The sequence below is a fragment of the Thermobia domestica genome, chromosome 17 (assembly GCF_964235325.1).
Source record: "Thermobia domestica chromosome 17, izTheDome1.hap1.1, whole genome shotgun sequence".
In the NCBI taxonomy this organism is placed as follows: Eukaryota; Metazoa; Arthropoda; class Insecta; order Zygentoma; family Lepismatidae; genus Thermobia; species Thermobia domestica.
The window spans coordinates 136,364,667-136,390,489 of record NC_137470.1 but is presented as its reverse complement, the minus strand read 5'-3'; the positions used below and the strand labels follow the sequence as shown (position 1 = coordinate 136,390,489).

At 35.8% G+C, this 25,823-nt stretch overlaps 1 protein-coding gene across 2 annotated transcripts in view; it reads right to left on the bottom strand.

Annotated features, from left to right (window-relative positions):
* Window positions 1-25,823, bottom strand: part of Nulp1 (Nuclear localized protein 1) — an 82,685-nt gene that overhangs the window by 44,751 nt on the left and 12,111 nt on the right. For both annotated transcript variants that reach the window (XM_081744315.1, XM_081744314.1), the window contains exons 2-6: window positions 25,588-25,770; window positions 22,180-22,394; window positions 11,762-11,847; window positions 6,769-6,899; window positions 593-786 (exon numbers count right to left, since the gene is read on the bottom strand). In XM_081744315.1, coding sequence (XP_081600441.1) covers window positions 593-786; window positions 6,769-6,899; window positions 11,762-11,847; window positions 22,180-22,394; window positions 25,588-25,770 — 809 coding nt within the window. The remainder of the gene's footprint in view (window positions 1-592; window positions 787-6,768; window positions 6,900-11,761; window positions 11,848-22,179; window positions 22,395-25,587; window positions 25,771-25,823) is intronic.

The window sequence follows — 25,823 nt, the reverse complement described above, 5'->3', positions numbered from 1 at the left end:
TTCTAAAATTAGAAATTTCAGGCGCCATTCACAATTACAAGTATTATAATTTCATTTCTTTAAATTCTCCCTTAAATACATAGTGTGAAACTACCTGAACGACAGGGCAAAATAATTGAATTGCTTGAGTTTCTGAGGACGAAAGGATCACCTATTGTCTTAATGCTGCCGGCCGTTTAATGTAAAATGTTTATAACCATGTAAAAAGTTTTGAAATTAGCACAGACTGTTGCAAATAGATCGCAACGAGATTGAAGGTTAATGAATCTGTATCTTGGCCAGAGGTTGCAAAAAAACAAAAATCTATTCCTCTCTGGGATAAAACATATAACATATAAATCAAAGGCCACCTTAAGTGACACAAATCTTTCCCACACTAAAAAATACATTTTATAAGCTGTAAAATACTTAGAAAAACTTTAAATATAAATTTTCACATAAAACTTTATTTTGTAAAAAAATTTAGTTCAAATACCAAACTTATAATTAAATTCTACAAAACAAATCACTGCAATATGTAGACTGGTTTAGCCTTACACACCTTCACTTACCCTACGTCCCCATTTCCTACGTATACTGTGATAATACCAACCTGTTCTCCTGTCGCCTATAGCTCAATTGACAGTTTCCCTGAGCGATATTGAACATAGGATGGAAGGCACATTCGAGACCATACAGAGCTCTCTCAACTAGCTCCGCAGCCATCTGCATGTCCTCATTTAGCTTGCATAGATCAGATACCTGCATTAGTGCATTGACATGATAAGGATGCGCGTTGATTATTCCCTGCAATAAATAAAACATTACAATCAGTATACCGTGTCATTTCGTTCAAACATGAAACTGGAAACACTAGGTCATTAAATATCGTTCTTCTGCTAGCCTAGAGGCTAGCGAGCGCTTTTAGTGCACGGGGTAACAGGTTCGATTCCCAGTGAGAGAGCAGACAAATTTGAACACATGACGGTTGCTAGGATTACATCTAAAACTGTAGGTCCACGTCTTATATAGCGACGGCGCCGGAAAGGAAAGCTAAATTTCAACAAACATCATCATCATTACAACTAATTCTATAAAACAAGAAACCAGGAATGTCCATCAAAACATAAACATAATTTTGCCTCAGAATTTTATCCTCAGTTACACCCGTCCACTCAATATTATCATTCGGGGAGGGGGGAGGACGATGGGTTAGTGATAGAGCGCTTACCTCTGGTGCGTAGGTTCCCTGGTTCGATACCCGGCCAAGTAAGTTTCTGGTGGACAACATCGTGTCCGAGGGTTTTCTTGGGGTACTCCTATCTCCTCCTGACTCTCATTCCACCGATTCTTTCATCATCATTTAGTTGCATTAATCATTGTCTCCCTTAGACTAAAGGGCATAATCGTGGGACGTTAAACTGAAAGATTTTATTTCCAAGATTAGCATTACCTAGGTTAGTAAGATTAAGATTTAAGTTATTCACTCATCATCTGCTTCACCTACCCAAAGGTGTTTTTCAACACAGGATTTCTAACAATATATGAAGAGCTGTCAATGAATAATCAGGCAGAGGATATTGCACAGAGTGTTTTGCACTCAACTCAAAAGTATTTTAGAAATTGTTAGGGCATTTATCCCACTGTGACGCTAGTCGCACAATGTCATACTCGTAAAATTCCTTTGGATGATGCTGGAACCAATTGTGCACGCACTCCTTTACTACACCGTCCATTTAAAACTGCTTTCCCCGCAGGGCTTTTTTTTTTCATTCAAGATGTGAAGGTTACATACGGACAGAAAAATGAAATGAAATCTTTGAGTTTTACGTCCCACGGTTATGTCGGTTAGGCTAAAGGAGACGGTGATGATGAGTAATGAATGAAATGGTGGAATGAAGAAAGTGGGAGGAAACAGGAGAACCCCGAGAAAAGCCACACACACGGTGTTTGTCCACCACAAAGTTCACTTGGCGGGGGCTGAGATCGAACCCGGGACCCCTAGCACCAGAATTGAACGCTCTACCACTGAGCCATCGCTGCCCCCGACATAGGGACAGATCTGGACTACAATGGAAGCATTAGCAACACATGCTAGTCTGTAATACGCTTCACTGCTTTACTCTACTCGTCATCCCTGAGTGACATTCGTTGTTCGCAGAAGTACATTTCCGCTCCTGAATTTTTGAGAGTGGCATATAGAGTACTCATCATAAATTATTTTTATACAACGATGGATTTCACGACCTCCTAGACCTTCTGCTGTCAAAGATTGCACAATACCGCGCTGTTCTACTTTTGACACCTCCATTATGCGTCGCTTTCAAAGAAGAAATGACATGACACGGCCGCTGGACAGTTATTATCGTTTACCATTCCTTGCCGGACACGTACCACCACCTAGCCTCGTCTTTATGTTTCTAAATACCATAGTTTTTGTAGAATATTCTCTGCCTCGCTATTTATTGACTGCTTCTCATACTAACATTATCGTGTTTATTTCCAATGCAAACGACGATCCCTGCTCAGTTAGGTGTCTATGACCACTTTCACCCATTTTTCAGATTTTTTTTTTTTTCACGATAACAAGCTAGCTAACCAGTGTCTTATTCTAAAGGAGTTCACCTTTTATCTGGAATACTACCTTTTTATAGGTCTACATCAAGTAGATACTGACATCGGAGAGTTACTGTATTCTCTAAATCATATGACAATAGTATAGACATCATCAATCATCATTAGATGAAAAGAAAGAAAGGTTATGGAAGTGTATGAAGGATAAACAGAAAGGCAAGAAAATAATACAGTAATGGAAAGAGTATAAATACTGAAATTATGGAGATTTAGAAAATATACCTGAAAGATGTAGTTGAATAAATATATGTTCACACGAACGAATGTAGTTGGAGAACAAGGCTTACTATAATCAGAAAGTTTTTAATAACTGGATAAAACTTTTCTTCTTAAATATTTTTTCATGACTTTCTTGAAGGTCATACTTACTTGTTCCTATTTAAAACTAGGAACTACGCAATAAGGTTGCCAACTGGCCGGTATTTCACCGGCCTGGTCGGAAATATTGTTGTTATTTTGATTAACTCGGTGACCGGTAGAAACTTCTTACCAGCCCCTTTGTAACCGGTATTTTGAAATCTGTAATCCAGAATAAAATATCAAACATCGAAATTCTTTAAGAGTGTCTTTACAAATACAAATTTCGATTGTATTATGCATAAAGCGATACTTTTTTAATCTATGGCAGTTTTTTTATTTATTTAACATAAAAAATTTGATAATTAGATTTTATTGTTTACAATAACAGAGACAGAAGTGCATAATTTGTCATAATTGGCTGGCATAAATCTAATATAAATAAAATAAAGAGTTTGTTTGTGTGTTTGTCTGTCTGTCTGTGTGCGGCCTGGGGACCAGACGAGTGGACCAAGAGTTACCAAATTTTGGTCAGGGGTACCTTGGTCCAGGCTCCAGACCAGAGTAAAACGTTTTTGTCAAAATTCGAACCAGGGGGGTCTCAGAAGGGGGGGGGCGTTTACCGGAACCGGCTTGGGAACCAGACAAATTGACCGAGAGTTACCAAATTTTACTCATGAATACCTTGGTCCAGGCTCCAGACCAGAGTTAAACGTTTTTGTCAAAATTCGAACCAGGGGGGGTCTCAGGGGGGAGGGGTTACCGGGACATGTGAAAGTAGTAGAAAATGACCGATATTAGTGTCGAGTTCATAGTTTTCGCGGTCGTTGAAATCAATGGTGAAACTCCGATCGCATTAACTTCCAAATTCACGCTATTCGGCTCCGGGCCGGGGGTCAACAGGGGGGGGGGGAGTTGAGATACCGACACATATAAAAGTAATCCAAAATGACCGATATTAGTGTCAAATCCATAGTTTTCGTGGTCGCTGAAATCAATGGTGACACTTCCATTAGCGATGACTTGTACATTTAATTACAATTGCATGCAGGCCGGGAGCCAGCGGGGGGGGGGAGGGAATCAGAGACATCTAAAAAGTAGCCCACAATGACCGATATTAGTATCCAATCCATAGTTTTCCCGGTCATTGAGATCAATGGTGATACTCCCACAGGCGTTGACTTCCAAATACAGCCCCCGTGCGAAGCATGGGTATATTCAACTAGTATAGACATAAATTTAAACTGTCTATAGATTGTTGGCAAATAACTCTTAGGCATTTCGTTAGTAGAACGTTTGTTACATTGCTTAGTTTCACGTCACTAGAAACATACATATGAAAACTTTCCTTAAACTTCCAACTTCCTTCCTTAGGACTCCTTAAAGCAATTTCCTGTAGCTGAAGTATAAGTTTAAAGAGTAAAATTCAGTTTGTAAATCCAAGTTGGCATGTAACGATTAATAAACCTTTTCGATAATTTTAAAGTGGCAATTACTAGTAAAATGATCAATACCAACTTCAGTTTCTCATTTTTGGCGCTCCTGGCGGGAGCTCATGTGGTTCGGATTCCACGTTAATCAGTAGGTCCACGTCTCATATAGCCTCGCTGCTGAACGGGACGTTAAACTCAAAATCAATCAATCAATCATTTTTGGCGCAACGTATCTATCAAGCTTATATACTACGGATATGCAGAATACAAGTACTAATACACTTTTGTCCATTGTAGTACATTTTTTCTCATGGATGAGTTCGAACAATTAGGTCTATATCATAGGGAATTTTGAGAGGGTGCCGGTAATTTTATTTTCCTGAGTTGGCAACCCTACTACACAAATGTGTGATATTTAAGAATTTGACAAGCAACTTTTTACTCTAGAAATATGAGTGATTGTTTAACAGAAGCGACTAATTAAATGATACGTGATCGTTACAAAATGAACGTATACATATTGAAAAAAAAAATATGACTATTAAACTGAAAAATTAGGTAAGCAAGGAATATTCACAAATATGCGGGGGGAAAATGGAAAGCTCATTAAAATTTTGGGGTGAAAAAAAAAGATACAGTTAAACTATTTGACAACTACAAACTTGCATTACACCTACATAAGGACCGCGGTGGCTCAGTGGTAGAACGTTCACCTCTGGTGTGCGTGGGGTCTCTGTTTCGTTCCCAGCTCGCGCCAAATTGACTTTGTGGTGGACAAACACCGTGTGCATGGGTTTTCTCGGGATTATCCCGTATAATCCCACTTTATTTGTTCCAATATTGCATTCATTTCTATCACCATCGTCTCCTTTAGCCTAGCCGGCATACCCGTGGGGCGTAAAACCTAAAGATTACATTTCATTTTCATTTCAATTTTTAAAACTGCATAATTTAGAACAATTAAATAAAGGTTACACCATGAGAATGAGAAGGTTATTGGAGAACAAAAATATTCAGGAAGTTTAAAAGTAGATACACGTTTACTGAGGACAAGTTCATAAAACTTGAAGGAATGGGCATCTGTGAGTACATATTATATATATATATATATATATATATGTATATATATTTAAAATTTCAATCCTGTTCCATGTCACTATGAGAAAGTGAAAGAAACAAACACAAGAGAATTAGGAAAACCAAAAATGGGCCAAAAGATTGCGATCTTGGCCAATAATTAGTTTTTGGATTTAGGGGCCACAAAACTTAGGATGGCTCCTAAATCGAGTTTTCGTATTTTCAACGGAATAAGCACATCGCACGGAGTTTGAGTTTGGCTACACTATATGTAGTTCTCCAGATATAAGGCATACAAGAAAATTTTCGATTGAAATACATTGGATCTTTTGATCCAAAAAGTAAAAATGTTTACAGAATAATTGAATATTTCTGCAAAATAAACAAAAACCTGTCTGAGTTGTTGAAGCTTGAGGATTCCAGTCACTGATCCAGGTAGTAGATGGATTCTGGGACGGGAAATATGACCGCTGCACAAATTTCGGTGATTGCTGCTGCGAATCGAAGAGGAGATAAGAGTTTCCTTGTATTTAAGGTTGGACAATGAATGCATTTAAGGATGTAAAGTGAACTGGAAGAATGGCAAATACCGGAAAGCTACAAAGGGTGTTTTATATCTATTGTGATGTGGTTGCACTAAACTCTATCTGCTCTTTCAGCTTGCCACCCTCTCAGCTTCGAGCACAGAATCATACATTTTCTTAATAGATCTATATTTGTATAGCAGAGAAACGATTGATGTAACCTAAAGATTTGATCTTACACCTGATACGTACGTACTCTTTCTTTTGTTATAAAATAAAATAAAAAATAAGAAAAAAAACTAGTTCTATCACTTTTTCTGAGAATATAGGTTGCAGTATTCAACAACTACTTATTCTCTACTCGGGTCCAGAATAACATCAATTCAATACCATACTGATATTGTCTTGTAATATTGGAACCCTCCCTCAAACTTCAGTCAACAAAAATATCTGTGCGCGAGCCTGATGTGACCCTATACTTTAATATGGCGCCCACTTGGACGCTATACACATTTTCCTGTTCTTTATTTACGTTTTGTCCTTATCTTTCCTCCTCCCTATCCGATGTAGCATTTTAGCGAAAGAGTTTACAGTGTTATTTTCCTGTTTTTCCATATGAGATATACTACACCTTTTACGGTGACCTTGTGTAACATCGTAAGGATATCGAAAGCCACTACCGGCAATACACGTAGTAAACTGTTCGATATATCGCATACCTCTAGTATTTGTAGGTAAATACGTGAATTCTGGACTCATATTTTAAAGGAAAGAATTAACACTGTATGACAGTATACATAAAATGTAAAAATCAAAATACATACGACAATATTATCAGGATTGAAGGTATCAATCGCTTCCAGGAACATCAATTCGACCTGCTGATAATGAATGCTGTGTTCAAACGTAAAACACTGAATTCCATTTCTTGTTCCTTCGTACTTCATGGAAATACCTGGAAAGAAACAATTATTGTAGATCTAAACTAAGCATAAGTAGACCACCTTAATGATTACCAGCATAATTAATAACTAACAATAACTATATTACACAATTATTAATTAAAATTATAAGTCCGAAACATGTAGGTAAGAAAGCAACAATATGTATAGCGTGTGCACAATGTGGTGGTTTCAATAAAGAATTAAAACTGATTGAAGTTGTAAACCCTATAAAGAATCACTCAGTCTATATATACACATACCAAAAAAAAAAAAAAAAAAAAAAAATCACTTAATTCCAATAGTGATGGGCAAGATCTATGCTGTTGCAACTCTAGTGTTATGAAATATTTTTAATCGTAGAATTTCTAAGCAGCAGCCTGCAACACTGACTGAAGACCTATATTTGATAGGAACTTGTCAGTTCGTTATTCTGTGACTGTGACTGTATGTGGGAATCTGCAGCAGCATTGGAACAATGGCAAATCGTGCTCTTCGCCAAAGTTAAATTGAGAAAGAACTTCAAGAAATTTACAATGAATCTCATATAGAAGGTAGAGAGCTTGATGATAACGAAGTGGAAATAAACCTGCCAGGTTTTGATGCAGAACACAGTGATTTAAACATTAATGCGATGCAAATGGAATAAATGGAAGCTGTGGTACGTTTGTTGCAGTGGATATCTTGTTAATATTCGTGCTGCTGTAGTGGTATTAGTTTGCAACACTGACAGACAGGTGGTAGCTTGTTTGCTTACGTTTTACATGTGCATTCCACAGTTGCGAAAACCTGATGTTGTGCTAGTAGAAAAATTGTAACTTTATGTTGGGTTGGCAACTCTGCTCCTATGGTGACATCCCCCATAGTGCCCAATGAAGGTCCCTCACACTGTCTATCTCTTTGCGGAAAGAAAATTTAAAAGAATTTCGATTTTCCAAGGATAAGTGGGATGGAAAGTATAAAAGGTTAACCATGAATTCATTGGAATACTCAAATATACCCCACTCTTCCCCATTTTACCCCACTCTACCGTACAACCACCGAAATGCGATTAGATGCCGCCTTTACAAACATACTAGACTGTACTAAGTTATTATAACGAAGTATGATACTATCTGTATGATAGTTTTTTTTTCTATAGAAACAAATACAATAAACAAGTCATATTTACTGACCTAAATAAAAAATTGTAACTTAAATAATTACACACATATAGTTGGCAGCACTGTAGTTAGAAACCTCAGACAATATAAACTAATTTCCGTGAGAAATAATGACCTTTAACTTGGGAACGTCAGACTTCCTCCCCCGTTGGCGTTTCATGTAACCCAAAAATACCTAACTCTTCCTAAGGTTAAGGGTGTTTTGCTCACCTCTTCCAATTCTAGAAAATACATAAGTATGGTTTTAGTGACTTTCATAACCGTTTAGGCACGAAGGAGGTTTTTTTGTTTTTCTCTCATGCTTTTACATTTCTTTCATTCTGGTTGATACATTTCTCCTTTTTTAGTCCCTTCATAAGTTCTCTCATAGAAGCACAGAACTAGATAAATCTCACTGTTTCGCATCATGTCTGTGAAATCCCTCCTATGTTCCCTTAAAGCGTTTCTATAAATGTCTGTCTCGTTTTCACGGAAGTATTCAAACTGAGGCCCGTGATCGTCCTTTTAGCTTATTGTTTACGGGTTAAAAACTCATCAAACGAATCAATTCTTCTTCTTTTTTCATATTTCCTAGACTGCAATAAGCTTTTCTTGAGAAACACTTTTTTCTTCGACATCAAGAATATATTTCTCTCTTTATTTTCCATTGTTTTCCAAGAATTTTTCAAACTATTCGCTTTCATTTTTAAAAGTTGCGCTTATTAAATATGTATATATATATATATATATATAACCAGGAAACGGTTTTCTATGAATTTTGGTGTGGAATTTATCTTTCACGTATATTAATACATTTACAATTCAAATCATTTCTTTTCTCTTCTTCTTTCTTTGCTACAATCTTGATTTCGTACAGGTTTACTTTTGGCACACCACTAGAAAGAATAATTAAAAAACTAAAATTCTTTCAGTAATTTCCTTCTTAATTGTCCTCTAAAAGGTTTCCACAGGGCGACATGAAAATACCTGACTTGGCATAGATAAAAATTAAGTGGGTCGCCAGAAGTAATTGTTGAAAAATTACAACTCTTTTACGATTTGCATATAAATACGGCTTTCGGATGTATAGCATAAAAACTACAGCTCAATAAACACAAACCAATCTGTGCTAGGTGGTCACTAAAAACCCGAATGCTATCTAACCGAGTCAGGGCAGAGCGAAGCTGGTGGGGCGGGTCCGTAGGGAACAGGCGCGTCAGCGATGGTGGGTATGTGCGCAAGCGAGGGTAGTGGTAAGAAGTGGATTTAGGTAACGATGTGAATTTCAATAGCACTCGTCATGATTTCATATTAGTAACGCTCCACTTGTAAACATAAAATACAGATTCTGTACACTGTGCAGAAATACACTGCCGGTGGAAAAATAGTATCTAATACAGTTATCTATCATATGCACTCACTTATTTTTTAAGTCGTAAAGTACTTGTAATGATTTTACACTAGTAACCATACACTTGTAAACGTAAAGTACAGATGTATTACTTTGTATTTAACTCTGTCGCGTGCAGAAATCTGTTCCTTATAAATATGTCTTTTCATGCAAAATATTGAATTTTACCTGTTACGCTTCTAAAATGTGATGCGCCAAAACTACACGTGTACCCCTGATTTTACGGTGGATAAGGTTAACGGAATTTCATTTTTAAATAAAGAGATTATTCAGGAACCTATAGTAAATATCAAATAGGATTCTTAAAAAATTCCGGTTTATACTAATGAAGAACATTATAGGCTATAAATGACACCAAGAATTATTCATGAAAAAGACATCCTCCTGGAAATATACCCTACTTTCGAATTCAAAATTGTTTTATTTTATACGAACTTCAGAAAGGGATATGTTCTATTTCAAATCTGGGAATTTTATGTGAACTTAACAATTTCATCACTCACTGAACAGATGGGCTTTTAAATCCAATAATAATAATACAAAGAGATTAGCTACGGAGTCACTCATTTAAATAAATAAACCAACTTCTGGATTAAATTTTGACAGGAAATCACTAGACCAGAGCTGAATAACAATGAGAATATGTTTCTGGAATGAGAAAGTTGACAACTCTAAATCTGGTAACTTTAAAGGGCAAGGCAGTATTACTTTTGGGAAACTGCCTACTTGTGAGAGAAATTTATACAGGTCTTGTTTTAGTTCTAACATCTGTTTTCTTTTCCTCCTTTATGCCTTCGAAAATCTGCAGATGAACCCCGTGCAGGTTCGAAATTTATTGCTTGCAGAAATATATAGGTGGTAAGTAAGGATAACAAGTGCTTGGCTTACATTCGATTGTCGCTTTCGAAATTATTGTCAAAACAGAAGTAACTGATTGGTATATCCTTTTGGTAGCACCAGTCCAATCACCTGTGTTGCAAACAACTTTTAAAAATGTGAGAACAAGCTTCCCGTTGCCTTTACACATAATCTCTCTCTCTCTCTTTTTTTTTCCCCTGATTTCTAGTAACCAAAATAAATTTTGTAGTCTAACAGAGAACCCAGGGTATTATTTATTTATTTATTATTATTATTATCTTAAAATCTAAACATCCTCTAAGAACGTGCATCTACGTAAGTTTTATCATCATTCGTGAACCTTTAAAAAGTACCAGAACAAACACACACACACACAAATCAATAAAATTTTAATAATTTAATTTAATAACATATTTAAAGTGCTAAGAACAGCGTCTGCCAAGTATAGCACTGTACAAAGTTGTTGAATATTTGTACATAATACAATTTAAAGGCTTAAAATTCAGAGTTTTACCATATAAGATGATAATTGTAATATTTCATAGTTTAAAACTGAGTCATATAAAGTAAGATATAAGAAAGTAAAACCACTAAAATAGCCCTCATCTTAATGATTAGGTTGAAAAAATGAAAATGAAATTCTTGAGTTTTACGCCCCACGTTTACGCCGGCTAGGCTAAAGGAGACGGTGATTATGAGCAATAAATGAAATGGTGGAATGAAGAATGTGGGAAGAAATGGGAGAACCCCGAGGAAACCCACGCACACGGTGTTTGTCCACCACAAAGTTCACTTGGCGGGAGCAGGGTTTGAACCCGGGACCCCATGCACCAAAGGTGAACGATCTACCACTGAGCCACCGCGGCCCCTTAATGATTAGGTTGTGTAATAATGAAATATAATATAACTATTTATTTTAAAAAATCCGTGTATGAACTGTTATAAAAGGATAAAACATAAAAGTACTAAAAACGTAACACAACCCTAGTTTCTAAGAGTCCTGTCTTCTGGTATTAAGATAGTAAGGTGCTTAATACAGAGTTCTTTGCACCGTTCTTACACAATAAATTTGCTCTTCTTACTTTGAGAGTTGGTATTCTGTATGAGATATTATTTACAAGGTACTCACTGTGTGCAATCTTCAAGTTAATGTGGAATGAAAGGTGAGTTTCAAGGGCAGACAAAAACAGGCAACTTTGTTTCATCATTCGAATATTAATGGTATTTGTTATTTTTATTTTGACTCACGAATTTCTAGAGAGAACTCTCCTGGATGAATATAAGGACGGAGATTTACTCTTAGTAGCCAATTTCTCTGACTCACACCACCTTTTGAAATTAACCTTGATGCTCTCTATATCACTGGCAATACATCTAATGACAGGGGCAGATATTACAGTTCCCATCACTCATTTCCTAATAGAACAACAGTAGTACGAATAAAAGCAAGGACAAAATGCATTACCTGGTTTGCCAACTGGAGGCCAATTATCCCGTGGAACAACAAGCCATGTAGTCTTCAAATGTGCTCGCACCCTACCTCTTCGTTTACTAAAATGAATGCGGAAATATAAACTTTAATAAGCAACGACTGAAAATTTGTATTTCTGACAACTAAGTATACATAGAGAAAAATTGAAGAACTAATGATTCTAGTTACAAATATACAGTGTATCAGGGGGAAGGATAAATAATGTGCAAAGCCAGTACGTATACACATGGTCGGAGACTATGATTTTCGAAAAAGTGACAACATACTAGTGGATGAGATAAATATCGCTTCAAACTCTGTTACAACATACAGAGAAACCAACTGAAAATGTAATCTTTCAGTTTAACGTCCCACGATTATGCCTTTTAGGCTAAGGGAGACAATGATTAAGGCAAGTGAATAATGAATGGAAGAGTTAGTGAAATGAGATGTGGGAGGAAACGGAAGTACCTCGAGAAAACCCATGGACACGATGTCGTCCACCACAAATTTACTTGGCCGGTAATCGAACCAGGGACCTCAGACACTAGAGGTAAGCGTTCCACCACTAAGCCACCGTGCTCCCATACAAACCAATTATGTACACTCATGTCCAAAATGACTGTCGCATATCTATGACTGTCTTCTTGTAAGAATATAATTTGATAATGATTTTGCAGGGTACTTTTAATACTGACACTATGTGTATAATCGGGAAATGTATATTTGTGGTAAATTTCATAGGAAAAGAATTATAAATACGAAAATTAGAATGAGTAAAACAAAATGATGTTGAATGAACAAGAAAGTTTTATTTTCGTTTTATTGCTCTTATTTACTGCTCTTTTGACATGAAATTTTCCACATGCATGTCTTTGCCGATCACACAAATATTAACATTATAACAAATACCGGGCGAATTCGTTATCAAATTATATTCCTACAACATATTTATAGACATGCGACATTAATTTTGGACATGAGTGTACCTGTACTTACACTATATAGGCATTTGAGAATTTGTGAAAGAGTCGATCAGAAGGCTACACAAAGTTTGTGTTACATCGGCGTAGCGTATCTGATTACTTTGTGTAAGTGGAGTAGCACATTATTTTGTATATGAGCTCCACTTTTCTCCACTTAAAAAAGCCTTCCACACTCTTTTACCGTGCGCTTTCTTTGGCGTCTTACTACAATCTCTTCCATCCTTCAATTATCTGTTTATATTGTAGCTCTCCTCCCTCTTTCTTTTCTTTTACAGTCTAAGTAACTCTTTCGTCTTTCATTAGACACCGTACGTCCTCAGGTGAACTTATCTGATTTCTATTGAACTTATCATAGTGGTGTATCTTGACCTCAATCTCAGGGTGTCTAGTAAAATTTCAGAGTGAAATTTCGTGACTTTTTCGTCACCTTTTCTTTACCAAACCATAAAATTTCGTAATATTCTCAAGTGCGAATTTGGGTGTGAATTAGGCCGAATTTTCATGCATGCGATAGAAGCATGCTTTGCTTGCGATTTGGTAGCGTCTAAAGCCGACCATAGACATTTTTGGTGGTGAATTTCGACGTTTTACAGAACAAAATTTTGCAATCTGTATTTATATTTGTACAGATAAAAAAAATCGTGACTCAAAAGCTAAATTTCTTGACTTTCATGACCGCTTTCTGGTTTCGTGACTTTTTTGTGACTTTCGTGATCGATAGACACCCTGAATATGCACGTAAAATTATTTCCTGTTGAGATTTTCTGTTCCCACCTCGGGTCATCAGAGTTTGGGTTTGGATTTAGTAAAACTTGCGAAGAAAAGGAAGAAAGAAAAACTGATTGCTACTAAGAAAAAAAAAAGTACATGGAACAGATCAATCAAATGTTAATTTAAGCTTCAAGGAGGTGAATACTGAGACAGTTGATTAGCTATTTTGTAAATGCACTGGGTACTTATAATGAAGATTTACTAAAATTAAAATGGATTTTTTTTGGGTAATAGAGAAACTTACTAGTTATTTTTATCTATCATACTTAATATTTTACACAATACTGTATAAACATATGGTCAAAAGCTTTCAATTCCGAAGAAAAAAAAAAAAAAAAAGACAAAATATCAGTGAATGAGACTAGATGCATCAAACCGCATTTGGGTCACTCCATTTTAAATCACAAAGTTTCAGATTAAAAGTTTCCTGACAAAATTTCTGTACGCGAAGTTGTACTATATTTAGAGAGTAGAGAACGAGCATTCTCATTTTTATTAATGCTCAGGCATTTTTTGGGTGGGCGTTTTGTATAGGCGCATAAGCCTATTTTGTACTTGACAAAGATTTGCGGTAAATGAATGATGAAATCTTTACGTCCCACACAGTTATGCCGGCTAAGCTAAAGGAAACGATGATGATGAGAAATGAAGGAAACGGTGGAATGAAGAAAGTAAGAGGAAACTGGAGAACCCCGAGAAAACCCACGTACACGGTGTTAGTCCACCACAAAGCGCAACTGGCGCGAGCTGGGATCAAACCAAGGACCCCATGCACCAGAGGTGTGCGCTCTAGCACTGAGCCACCGCGCCCCCTTTCCGGTAAATGTTTTACAAAAGATAAAAAGAAGGTTATTCAATTTACAACACTATTTTTATCATGTTTGCAAAGAGCACCATTTCTTGTGATTTTGCCAGATAAAAAAGCCGAGATAGATATTTAAAGTGCGTTTCTTTTGAAATAATTCAGGTTGAACATCGTCAATTTTCGAAAAATCACAATGTTCGAAAACTCATAATAAAAAAGGATGAGACTCACCTATCAAATTAATGTTGAAGTAATAGTATATAACAAGGCCCATATCAAAAAACTTCAAAAGTGACAATATACGTTTTTCAAACTTCAATCTTCAACAAGTTTATCACGGTATTTGTAATGTATTAAGCTTGTAAGTGCACTGGACATAAAATGCAAATTAAATTCTCATTAAATGTTTTTTGTTTGAAATTAAGATTTTAAAAAATAACAGGGCTACAGCGTTTATCACAAACTTATGTAAAATTTATTAGTTTAACATCCCACTATTATGTCCTGTAGGCCAAGGGGAACGATAAACAAAGCAATAATGAATGATGATGGAAGAATTGGTGGAATTAAAAATGGGAGGAATACCCCTAGAAAAACCAACGAACACGATGCTGTCCATCACAAACTTATTTGGCCGGGAATCGAACCAAGGTCCCGACGCACCAGACATAAGCGCTCTAACAGTGAATCACTGTGGCCCCACAAACTTCTGTAAATTCCAAATAGACTTACCCGGCTATACAAAATGGCTACCCAGGAAAAAAACTGAACATCTAGAAAAATAAGCGACTGTTTGTTTTTTTACTGTGTGTGTGTTTTAGCGACCGTGTGTTTTAGCGAAATATAGCAGAAATTTGTGTATAATAATTAAAAATAATAAATTGTGTCAGTAAACATCATTAGTTGATTTGGTGGGGATTTACCATTTGCATTATTAACATCTGTTTCCGCTTTGTAATCCGTTTGCTTTAAAAGACGTAAGCAAACATATGAACTTTCTTTCCTAAGTGACTTTCATGTCTTTTTTTTTTTTTTTTTCCTATTGCATTTTCCTTTCAGTTACACTGAACGTAATACTTAATATATGGTTACCTATATAGTAGGGTGGAGCGAAATGGAGGGTCGATTATTAAAAGTTGTCCAACAAAATAGCACTAGGCGTCAAAGGTTGTGTATTGACTAGTATAACAGTAGTGATTTTTTTCATAATTTTCATAAAATTTGATACTTTTTGAAAATATTAAAAATTTTTTTAAAGCTGCCCAATGAAATCGAACTAGGTGACAAAAGTTGCATAATGACTAGATTAACTACAATGTTCATGATTTTTAAAATAATTTGCATCTTCATTCCCCGCAAGGGCCTGAAATTCTGCAGTTTTTATGGTAAATTTTGAAATTTCACTTAAAATATTATAAAAGTTTTAAAATCCGCCAAATCACTTCACACTTGTTTAGGGAAGAATTGTGTTCACTACCATAACACCCATGGTATTAAAATAATTTTCGTGCTTTATCTTATTGCGTGCAGGAACCTTAAAATTTTGGAATGTATACGGTGAATCTCAAAAGTCATTGAAGACACTGACAATTTTCAAGAACTGTGAGATAATATCTGCTAGACGTCAAGCCTTGTGCGTGACTAGTATAATTTCAATGATTTTAAAAATATTGTTTCCTTGTCTTCGTTACCTCCAACTAGTTTTAAAATGAGGTTTCACACTAATATCTAAAATACATTGAGCATAATATTAAGATACATTATATAAATTTAACAATTTTGCATTGAATTTATTTTTGATATGCAGCTTTTTGCTGGTTCCCAGAACTCACTACGAGGAGATGGCTGCATGTAGAGCTCCGCCCATCCACACTACCTTTGGAAATTATCTCTTTAACTCTTTGGTTTATATTCAGATTTTGTTTCGAATGTGGGCATAATTGACCTATCCAAAAGTATTACTCCGATAAATCCATCTCGAGCTAAAACACCCTTCATACGACGGTTACACACTTCAGACGAAGCTTCGGTGACAGTTTTAACGCACTTCTCGATTGCTTGGGTACGACATGGCAAACGGAAAAGACAGGAGGACAGATGAGCCTACGGTTACACATTTCTGTAGATCCTCCTCCAACAAATGGCACGTCAGGGATAGCTCGGTTACTTCGCGTTCTTTCCAGTTGATTAGGTCAGTGTAATCCTGAGCACTAAAGTGTATTGCTGGAATATTGAACTTACGTACAGGAGGTGTTTGGTTTGAGATTCTCGACCTTGTGTCAAGGATTCTACGCATAGCTAGTTTTCGAATATGCTTTCGATCACCGGCGAGCATAGATACCAGTAAATTCTCCGGATGCGTGAAGAAACCATTAAGATGAATTTCCTAGCTCCAATGAGCTTCAGTTCATTTTTTAAGTACTGTGAGAAGGCTATAGTACGATATAAGTTCACAGGAGCATCTTTGATAATAGGATTACATTTAATGTAGAACCACATCGGAGCATACACTTTCATGATGAGTGTAACCAGCTCCTTCAAGTTCGAAGATGGGTTAGTAGTGCTTATGTACACTCTAAGCACTCTGTTTGCAGCAGCGCCGTAACTTAGATTTTTTCTGGGAGGGAAGTATTAATACGCGTATTTGGGCCCCTAGAAAAGTTGTTTTTCTAATTCTTGGGACCCCTCTTTCCATCTTACTCTTTATGGGCCCCCGGAGCCTGTAGGCCCTCCCGCATGGCAAAGTCTGCGGGGCCGTTTGTTACGCCTCTGGACCCGTTCCATACATAACAAATTAATTAAGAGGACAATATTGACCAATTTCAAAGCCAAACGAATAAATATTATTTCTAGGGCCCCTAATAGTAGATATTTTTTACTGAAATGGACCCACGACGCATTTTTGTTTTATGTATCTTTTGTGTGATGTTTTGTTTATGTAGCTCTAATGTAGTGAACCTGTTTCATGCTTCATTTATAATTTCACGTTCGTATCGTATATGGAGTAAAAAAAAAAAATTGTCTTAAAATGGGCCCCCCTCGAACGGCTATGAGCTTCTCTGGGGGGTAGTTGCCCTTGCCTTCCACAAGTTACGGCCATGATTGGCAGTAGTTATCCATCTGGCATAGAATAATTTTCCCGAACTTCTTGATATAAAGTTGGGTGAAAACTCACCAGCAGAGATTGCTTTGCATATATCCCACATAGTGCTAAGGTTTCTGACGTCTTTTATCTTCAATCGCTTGAAAATTAACTATTGGTAAATCCTCACAATCACCGGCGCATATCTGTCTTCAACATTGGGGGAGGGGGGACGAGTAATACCCTCCTTTTTTTTAGCGATCTTCATAAATATTTATGAAGTAGAAAAACGACGCTCTGGAGGATCAGGTGAGCAGAGTTGCCTTCAACATTGGGAAGCGGGCATATTTGAGGCTTATTCTGGGGACATCAATTTCGTGTCACTTTCCTTTGTGGTAATCGGACACTAATTATCACATTTCTCCCCAAAAAACACATCTCAAATCATATTATTAGAGGGGATAGTTCCCTACAATTGGTTAAACGTTTTTCTATAGTTCTCTAGAATTTCTGAGGACCCACTGTTGTGCCATCTAAATGATCTTGAATATGCCTTAGAACATACCATAAAAATTGCAAAATTTCAGGCCCTTGCGGGGGATGAAGATGCAAATTATTTTAAAAATCATGAATGTTATAGTCAATCTACACATAATGCAACTTTTGTCACCTAGTTCGATTTTATTGGGAAGCTTTAAAAAATTTTCAGTATTTTCAAGAAAACTCAAATTTTTATCAAAATTGAAAACATTTAAGGCTCTTGCGGTGAATGAAGATGAAGTTCAAAAATTATGAAAAAAATTCACGAATGTTATACAAGTCAATACACAACTTTTGGTACCTAGTGCTATTTGACTGCACAACTTTGATTTTTTTCGCTCCACCCTACTGTATAGTGCTCGATGAATTATACAGAGTGGCCAGAAAGTCCCGTTACCCCTTGAGAAATGCTAATGTTGTAAGTTTTCCCGTTACCCCTTTATAAATGCTAATGTAAGCTCTTCCATTGTTTCAGATTGTGTGAAGGATGGCTGATACCTGCCTGGCTACCACGAAGCACAGACATCACCACATATGGTAATGTGCTATGGTGGTTCATAAAGAGTATCGTTGCACAAAACTGTTACGATAACACTGCCGAACTGACAGAAGCTGTGAAACAAACTTTCACTCAAGTTACATATGCAATGCTCCGCAAAATATCGCACAGAAGCTGGTGGTGTGTTATCCTTTGTCATGAGAATGACAGTCGATAGACTGATCCTTCGGACAATCAATGTTTCCTATTTCAATAAAACTTCTCGAAAGCATTGTTGTTCATGTCATTCAATTCTTTACATGTAGTTATTTACGTACGTTTAGTGGTTTATGCTACTTATTTTCAGGGGTAACAGGAATTTGTGGCCACCCTGTAGTAAGCACAAGTTAATATACGAAAAATTTTAAAAAACATACAACTAAATGTTTATTACATGTCCTAGTTTTAGCTATCACGCCGCGAGAGAAATATATAATTTTTTAAATAAAAATTTAAAAGTTCAAATTATACCACTGTAGTGCTTTAATAAGATTATTAAACTACGTTTTTGCTAATAGTAAGTATAAAATCACCTGAATAATGTTACTTTCATGCGTTTTAGCCTATATTTCATGTGCTCCCTATGGACACCATTCGTCAGGACTTAGGCTTAAGACTTTCTTCTATGCATGACTTCGCATAGTTTTTGTAACAGTGATCTATACAGGGTGTTACAAAAATTATCACAATTTTTTGGGAATAAACTCTTCACATCAAAATAAGAAAAAAAAAAAACTTCATATGGACCTGTAGTCCGAAGTACATAATTTCGTAATTATAGGATGCCGAAAACGTGAAAAAATGAACTTTAAAAGTCCATAGTTCCACTACTATAGGACTGAGTGTAGTCGGGTCAAGATATTACTGAGGTACTAGTATGTGAAATATCCAACTTTTAGAACCTTCAGTACCTGCACTATCATCTTTAGAAAGGCTTTTTGGCAGCACTTGACCACTCTCGATCTCTCTCTCTCTAAAAATTGGTGTGCAAGTACTGGAACATTCTTAAACGTGGATATTTGGATAGTTCACATACTACTGTAGTTCCTCAGTGATGTCTTGACCTGACTACGATAGATCTCATAGTAATGGAGCTGTGAACTTTTAAAGTTCATTTCTTTCTTATTTTCGACACGCTGTAATTACAAAACTATCCACTTTTGAGCACAGGTCTCAATGAACTTTTTTTTTTTCTTATTTTGATGTGAGCAATCTGTTCCCAAAATATACTAACGCCCTGCATATATAAAATTTTCCTATAATTTTCTACGGTGCATATACTTGTGTCTTCCAAAGAATGGATATTTAAATCCCTGTATCTACAATGTTGTCAAATTAAATAATGTTGCCAATTAATGTACAAGTTTAAATCTTAATATGTAATTTTTTGCATGTATAACAAAGTATTTACTGTCTTAAATTTTATTAATGGTTGTAGCCCAGTCCTTGTCAAGCTTTCCTTTTTCAGTGTTCAATAACGTATTTTTTTCTTCTTATATAATAAATTTCAAATATATTTCTTTCAATATATCCATATGTTGGCCTTGGTCTGGCAAAAGCGTTCTGAAGTTCCTTTTACGAATCCATTACTCGCCAAAGGTTACATATATACACCTTGGATTGAAACTTCTTGAATTTCTTACATGTCTCCAAAAAATTTATGGAGTTGTTACTTTCCTTGTTTACTTTATAATTTTGTCAATACTCCCTAATTTCCCTAGAGGCGAATTTTTAATTATTATTATAATGTGTTTCATACACTCAATAAACAACAACAATCAAGAATACTTTTTTGCCTTTTAATTTTTTAGAATACACTTTTTTACGTGACCCAGTGTATTTTTTTAGGAAACAATTAGACTACACAACGGTGTTCTTTTCGTATATTTCACAAAATATAATTAGATAAATTAGCAAAAAATCGTATTTATTTATATTATTGAACTTCTTACAGAAAGAAACTATTTAAAATAATTTGCACCTAACTATAAATTATAACAAATTTTAAAATTCAATTAAAGAAACAGAAATACACACAAAAATTATGAACTGAAAATTGCAGTATATTAGTAACACGCAGATGGTTATTTTTTGTTCCTGTCTGAATGCAGAAAACAAAACGTAATAACAATAATGTAGCTAGATTGTGTTAGATGAAAGTTGATCTATATTAAGAGTTGTTGGTTTTAACATAATATAATATAGATAGATAAAAAAAAAAAAAAAAAAAAAAAGACACAAAAAGTATAAAAATTGAGTGCGAAAAATTCAAACAGTTTGACAGTTTCTGTGTATTTTATTAAAAATGATCTTAACATTGTCTTTCCGATTTTATGTTTCATTAAACTAAATAATTTTCAACGAACTTGAAAAATTCATTAAAAATCTAGTGGTAAAAATTTAGTACACAAGGAATCTATAAATGGATAGATATATTAGAAGAATTGTTTAATGAGTATAATAATAAAGTACATAGAACAATTGGTATAAAGCTTGTAGAAGTTACTAAGAAGTACGCTAAACATCCACTTTTTATTTTGATTAAATGTACAATTCCTGCATAGATTGTACAATAAATTATGGTAATACCGTATATAAAATGCTTTTTGTTCAGTTAGCTTCACTAGTGTCACTTCAGGGAGTTTTTACGCACATCTATAGTAGACAGTAAGGAAAGATGACGTGGACGAGGAGAGTGCGATCACACCGCAACAGCGGACGACACATGATGCTGCACACGAGCTGACAGACATCATGGTGTACTTGAAGCATCAGCTCGACACCATTCCAGCTGAATTATTAATGATAAAGTGTTTGCGTCACCGTGCTTCATTCAAATGCAACACGGGGGGCGCGGTGGCTCAGTGGTAGAGCGTTCACCTCCGGTGGTTGGCGTCCTGGTTCGATCCCAGCTCGCGCCGTGTGGACTTTGTGGTGGACGAACACCGTGCTCGTGGGTTTTCTCGGGTTTCTCCCTTCCTCCCACTTTCTTCATTCCACCATTTCCTTCATTTCTCATCTTCACTGTCTCCTTTAGCCTAACCGGCATAACCGTCGGACGTAAAACTTAAAGATTTCATTTAATTTCATTTTTCAAATGCCACACGAGTTGGAAACAGAAGACAGTGGATCAATTCTTTGTTAAGAAATCATGTTACAAGTTACCGTAATAAACAGCAAGCCTGCTTATTTAAGAATCTGTTTTGCTTATTACCAGTATTAACCGGATAGCCTTTGGTCCCAGTTAGGCCGAATAAACGAAGCTGTACTGTACAAGTAATCCGAAACTGAAATTAAAAGTGAGCCATCAATGATAATATTGTTAAGTGTGCCTCCCTACCGTCGGACAATATCCTGAAATACAAAAGAACCGTGGTTGCTAACATGTAATCTGCTGTTTACTGTAAATAAAAGTGAGTATTTTAGGGATAAAAAAAGAAGAAAATCGATAAATTTAAAACAATCTCCTATTACGAATTATGAGCTTGAAATTAAATCTGTAGATTATCATCCGGCTGAGTTTATGTTATTTTGGGTAATGGAGACGATAATGTTAACATCCCTTTCAACTGACCGTATAAGCTTAACATAAGAACGAAACACGCTATATATTTCTACCTTCAGGTTAAAATGTGTTCAATACACCAAAAAACTCACTCTTGTAACAGAAATATAAGAAACAAGTATTACCTCTGTTCAGCCTGTACGACTTTTGAGCCAAATATCCTTTTTACTTCGTTGTTTGGGTTAAGATGCTTATGTTCCACGCTCAGAATACCCTTTCTGGAAGTGGCACCTAAGTCACTTTGAGCTTCTTCTGATCTTCTAGCCAACTCTTTGGCCATTTTGGGGTGTTCGCCGATAAATTTAGTCACTTCCTTTACGCTTCGATCAATTTCATCACCCTGAAAATGTATGCTTCACTTAAAACAACCTGTATGCAAATGCTTTTAGCGAATTAATGACTACAAACTATCATTCTCTAACAAAAAATTATTTGCCATATCTCATGGAGATTTTTTAGGATGTAGATTTCTGGGCTTTCGGTATCTATGGTCATGTTAGCCCGTCACGTATGAGAGACGACGTCCCTCGGCGAGCACACTATCCGGGGAAAGGGAAGGAAGGATTGGGGGAAGAAGGAAGCGGCCTGGGACCTATAAGTTAGGTACCACCCTGACATTTGCTTGATGTGAATAAGGTACACCCAGGAAAACCCCATTCAGGATGGCTGGCCTGAAAAAGCTTTTTACACTTTTTCGACTGAATGTCCCCAACGGGAATCGAACCTAAGACCTCTCGCATCGAAGGCGAGAGCGTTAGCGAGTACCGTACGCAGAGCCACTAATGGAGATTTTTATATTTAGTTGAAATTATGTTAATAACTTGGCATCTACAATAGTAAGCAAAAGAAAGAACTTAATAGTCACCGCAATAGTTGTGAAAACTTAAGGAATATTTTCCAGAATGACGGTCCTCACCATCAGCTTATATAAGCCTCGAAAAGGTTTTTTTAAAAACTGTTTTAAAAGAATGTGGAAAAGGTGAGGAAATAAACGTATTTCGAAGCAACTATACAACTGCACGTCACAGAACACTACAATAATATCTGAATAGTGTTCAGAGACGTGTAGTTGCTTCGAATTTCCTTTTATTATTTCACCCCAAGCTGATACTGAGGACTTGATCCTCGAAAATATTCCTTAGTTTTTCACAATCATTGTGGTGATTATGAAGCTTTTTCTTTTGTTCACTATTGCAACTCTTACCACTGTTCGCAATCTGTACTCTTACACTGTAATACTTTCGCTGAAATCTTTCGTCAGATAGTGAGGGAAGACGTAAGAGAAAAAGAATTTTTTTTTAAAAAAAAAAATAAAGAACTGACATGGAGAATCAATGAATAATAAACGAGAAAAATACGCATACTAGAAAAATGAACTGAAAAATTAAAGATAAATAAATAAATAATAAAAAAATAAATTTAGAAATAAGTACCGGTATATATATATATATATATATATATATATATATATATATATATATATATCAGGAGTTCTAAAAATGGCACCCATAGACTACAGAGCATTATTCTACAAGTCAAAAAAAGAAGTGAAGTGTATGTATAATTATATACCTTACGTTTCCTTATATGAAAACGCAAATTGCACTATGTACCAACGTCGAAGATAAGAACTACAGAGAAGATATACCAATCTATCAGTCATATCGATTCTTTCCAGATGGCAATTAAAGCCAATATACGTTGACACTAGCACCACTTATTTCCGTAACAATCGATGTAACTGCCTGATGGATTCGTAAAGCAATAGAAATAATTCTAAGTTAATATGCAAAGTTGCCATGTAGTGAAATTTTGATTCCCACAGCGGCTGAAGGAGACTCCGGAGGATATATCATTATATATATAGTATTTTCACTTTATTTTGACCTGAAAAATAGTGCTGTGTTGTCCGTGGGCGTCATTTTCTAGAACACCCGATATATATATATATATATATATATATATATATATATATATATATATATATATATACATATATGTCACTGCACATTACTATATCCGTCAACATTACATAATCGATGTAATGTTGAAAGATATGGTAATGTGTAAGATTTTTGTGTAGTTTAACTAATCAAAACACCTCTAGAAACATTTTAGTGCAGAATTTCTATATATTATCAACCAGCTCTAACAGGATTATATATGAAATTACAAATGGGCGGAAATTTCGATTAGTTTACCTACTATGTTTAAAAATACGTAAAAAGAATAAAGACTACTTTTTTGTAACTACTGATATTTGGATTTGAGGATGACCTCCAAGTGAGGCTGAAATACGTTGTTAAAAAAATTAACAAGCGGATTGATAAGTACCGTTTTAATTTCACTTAATACATTTATAACTCTGGATGGTTTGTATATATTCTCGCTTTTATTTACTCTCAAACCTTACCTTTGATAGCAATAACTGAAACAAACAAACAAACGAAAAAATTGACAATGAAGAAAAGTTACAGTTAAAATGAATAACAATACAGATGTAAATTTAATATTACTGCCATCACCTAGATTGCACCTTCAAATTTCTTCTTATGAAAAGTACCTCTGATTCTTGTTCTGTCTGCTATTGCTTCTACATTTGCCATCTTTCTTTCATGTTTCTTTGTCCTTGTCTGGAACTTTTTTTTCCTCTTTTAGAAAATGAAATGCAACCTTTAAGTTTTACGTCCCACGTCTATGCCGGCTAAGCTAAAGGAGACGATGATGAGAAATGAAAAATGAATGAAATGGTGTAATGAAGAAAGTGGAACGGGAGAACATCGAGAAAACCCACGCAGAAGGTGTTTGTCCACCACAAGATACACTTGGCGCGAGCTGGGATCAAACTAACGACCCCATGCACCAGTGAGGCACTTTTCCTCATTCAATCGAACTACGTCTGTCAATGATCAGGCTTCTAGACATTATAAAAGGTCAGAGTGCTTTATGTCGGAGAAACATTCCTTCACATAATACATTTTACGAGTTAATATTTGTGTAAAGAAGCAATAATTATTTATATGGTTCTTGTATACATGATGTTACTAACCGTCATTCTCTAATTCTAATTTTCCACAATCCTTTCTAAACCAGACAGGAAAGAAAGTAGCCTCTGGTTTACTGACTTCGCGGCTTCATCAACTGCGTTAAGAAAACGGGTCAGAATCTTCCTTCGGATAAACACTCAAGGAAAGCAAGATCACATAACTATTGTTTTACTCCCTGCCTATGCCTCTAAAGCTCCAGCAGTTATCCCTTTTGCCATTTCAACTTTGAATCTCAAGTGGAAAAGGCTAATGAAGACAGTTGCTGTGTTTATGAACGATCTGGCAGTCAAGGAAAACAGCATTGACGTGTGTGTCTCCAAACGAAACAGGAACTAATGTTGATACTTCATTTAAAATAATAATTTCTAGGCAACTGTCCTATACAAACTGGAACGATTTTTTTTTTTCTACAAGAGTACATAATTCAAGACAACAAAAGTCACTAAAACGATACGAAACCATAAGCTCTGCTAACGACTATTTTACCTCAAAATTATCTTCACTGCTCCGTTTGTTATTTGAAGATTTAGTGGCCTTCTTTTTCTTCTTCTTCTTCTTTCGTCGTGTCGAGTCTCTTCCATCACCAATTTCATCGCCAGCATTGGCAGCTTCCGTCTCATGGTCGTCATCCTCTTTCACCTCAGACTCACTCAGTGACTGCTGATTCAACTATTAACAACAAAACAGCAAGTACTATAGAGTTCTTGTGACAAATGACTCAA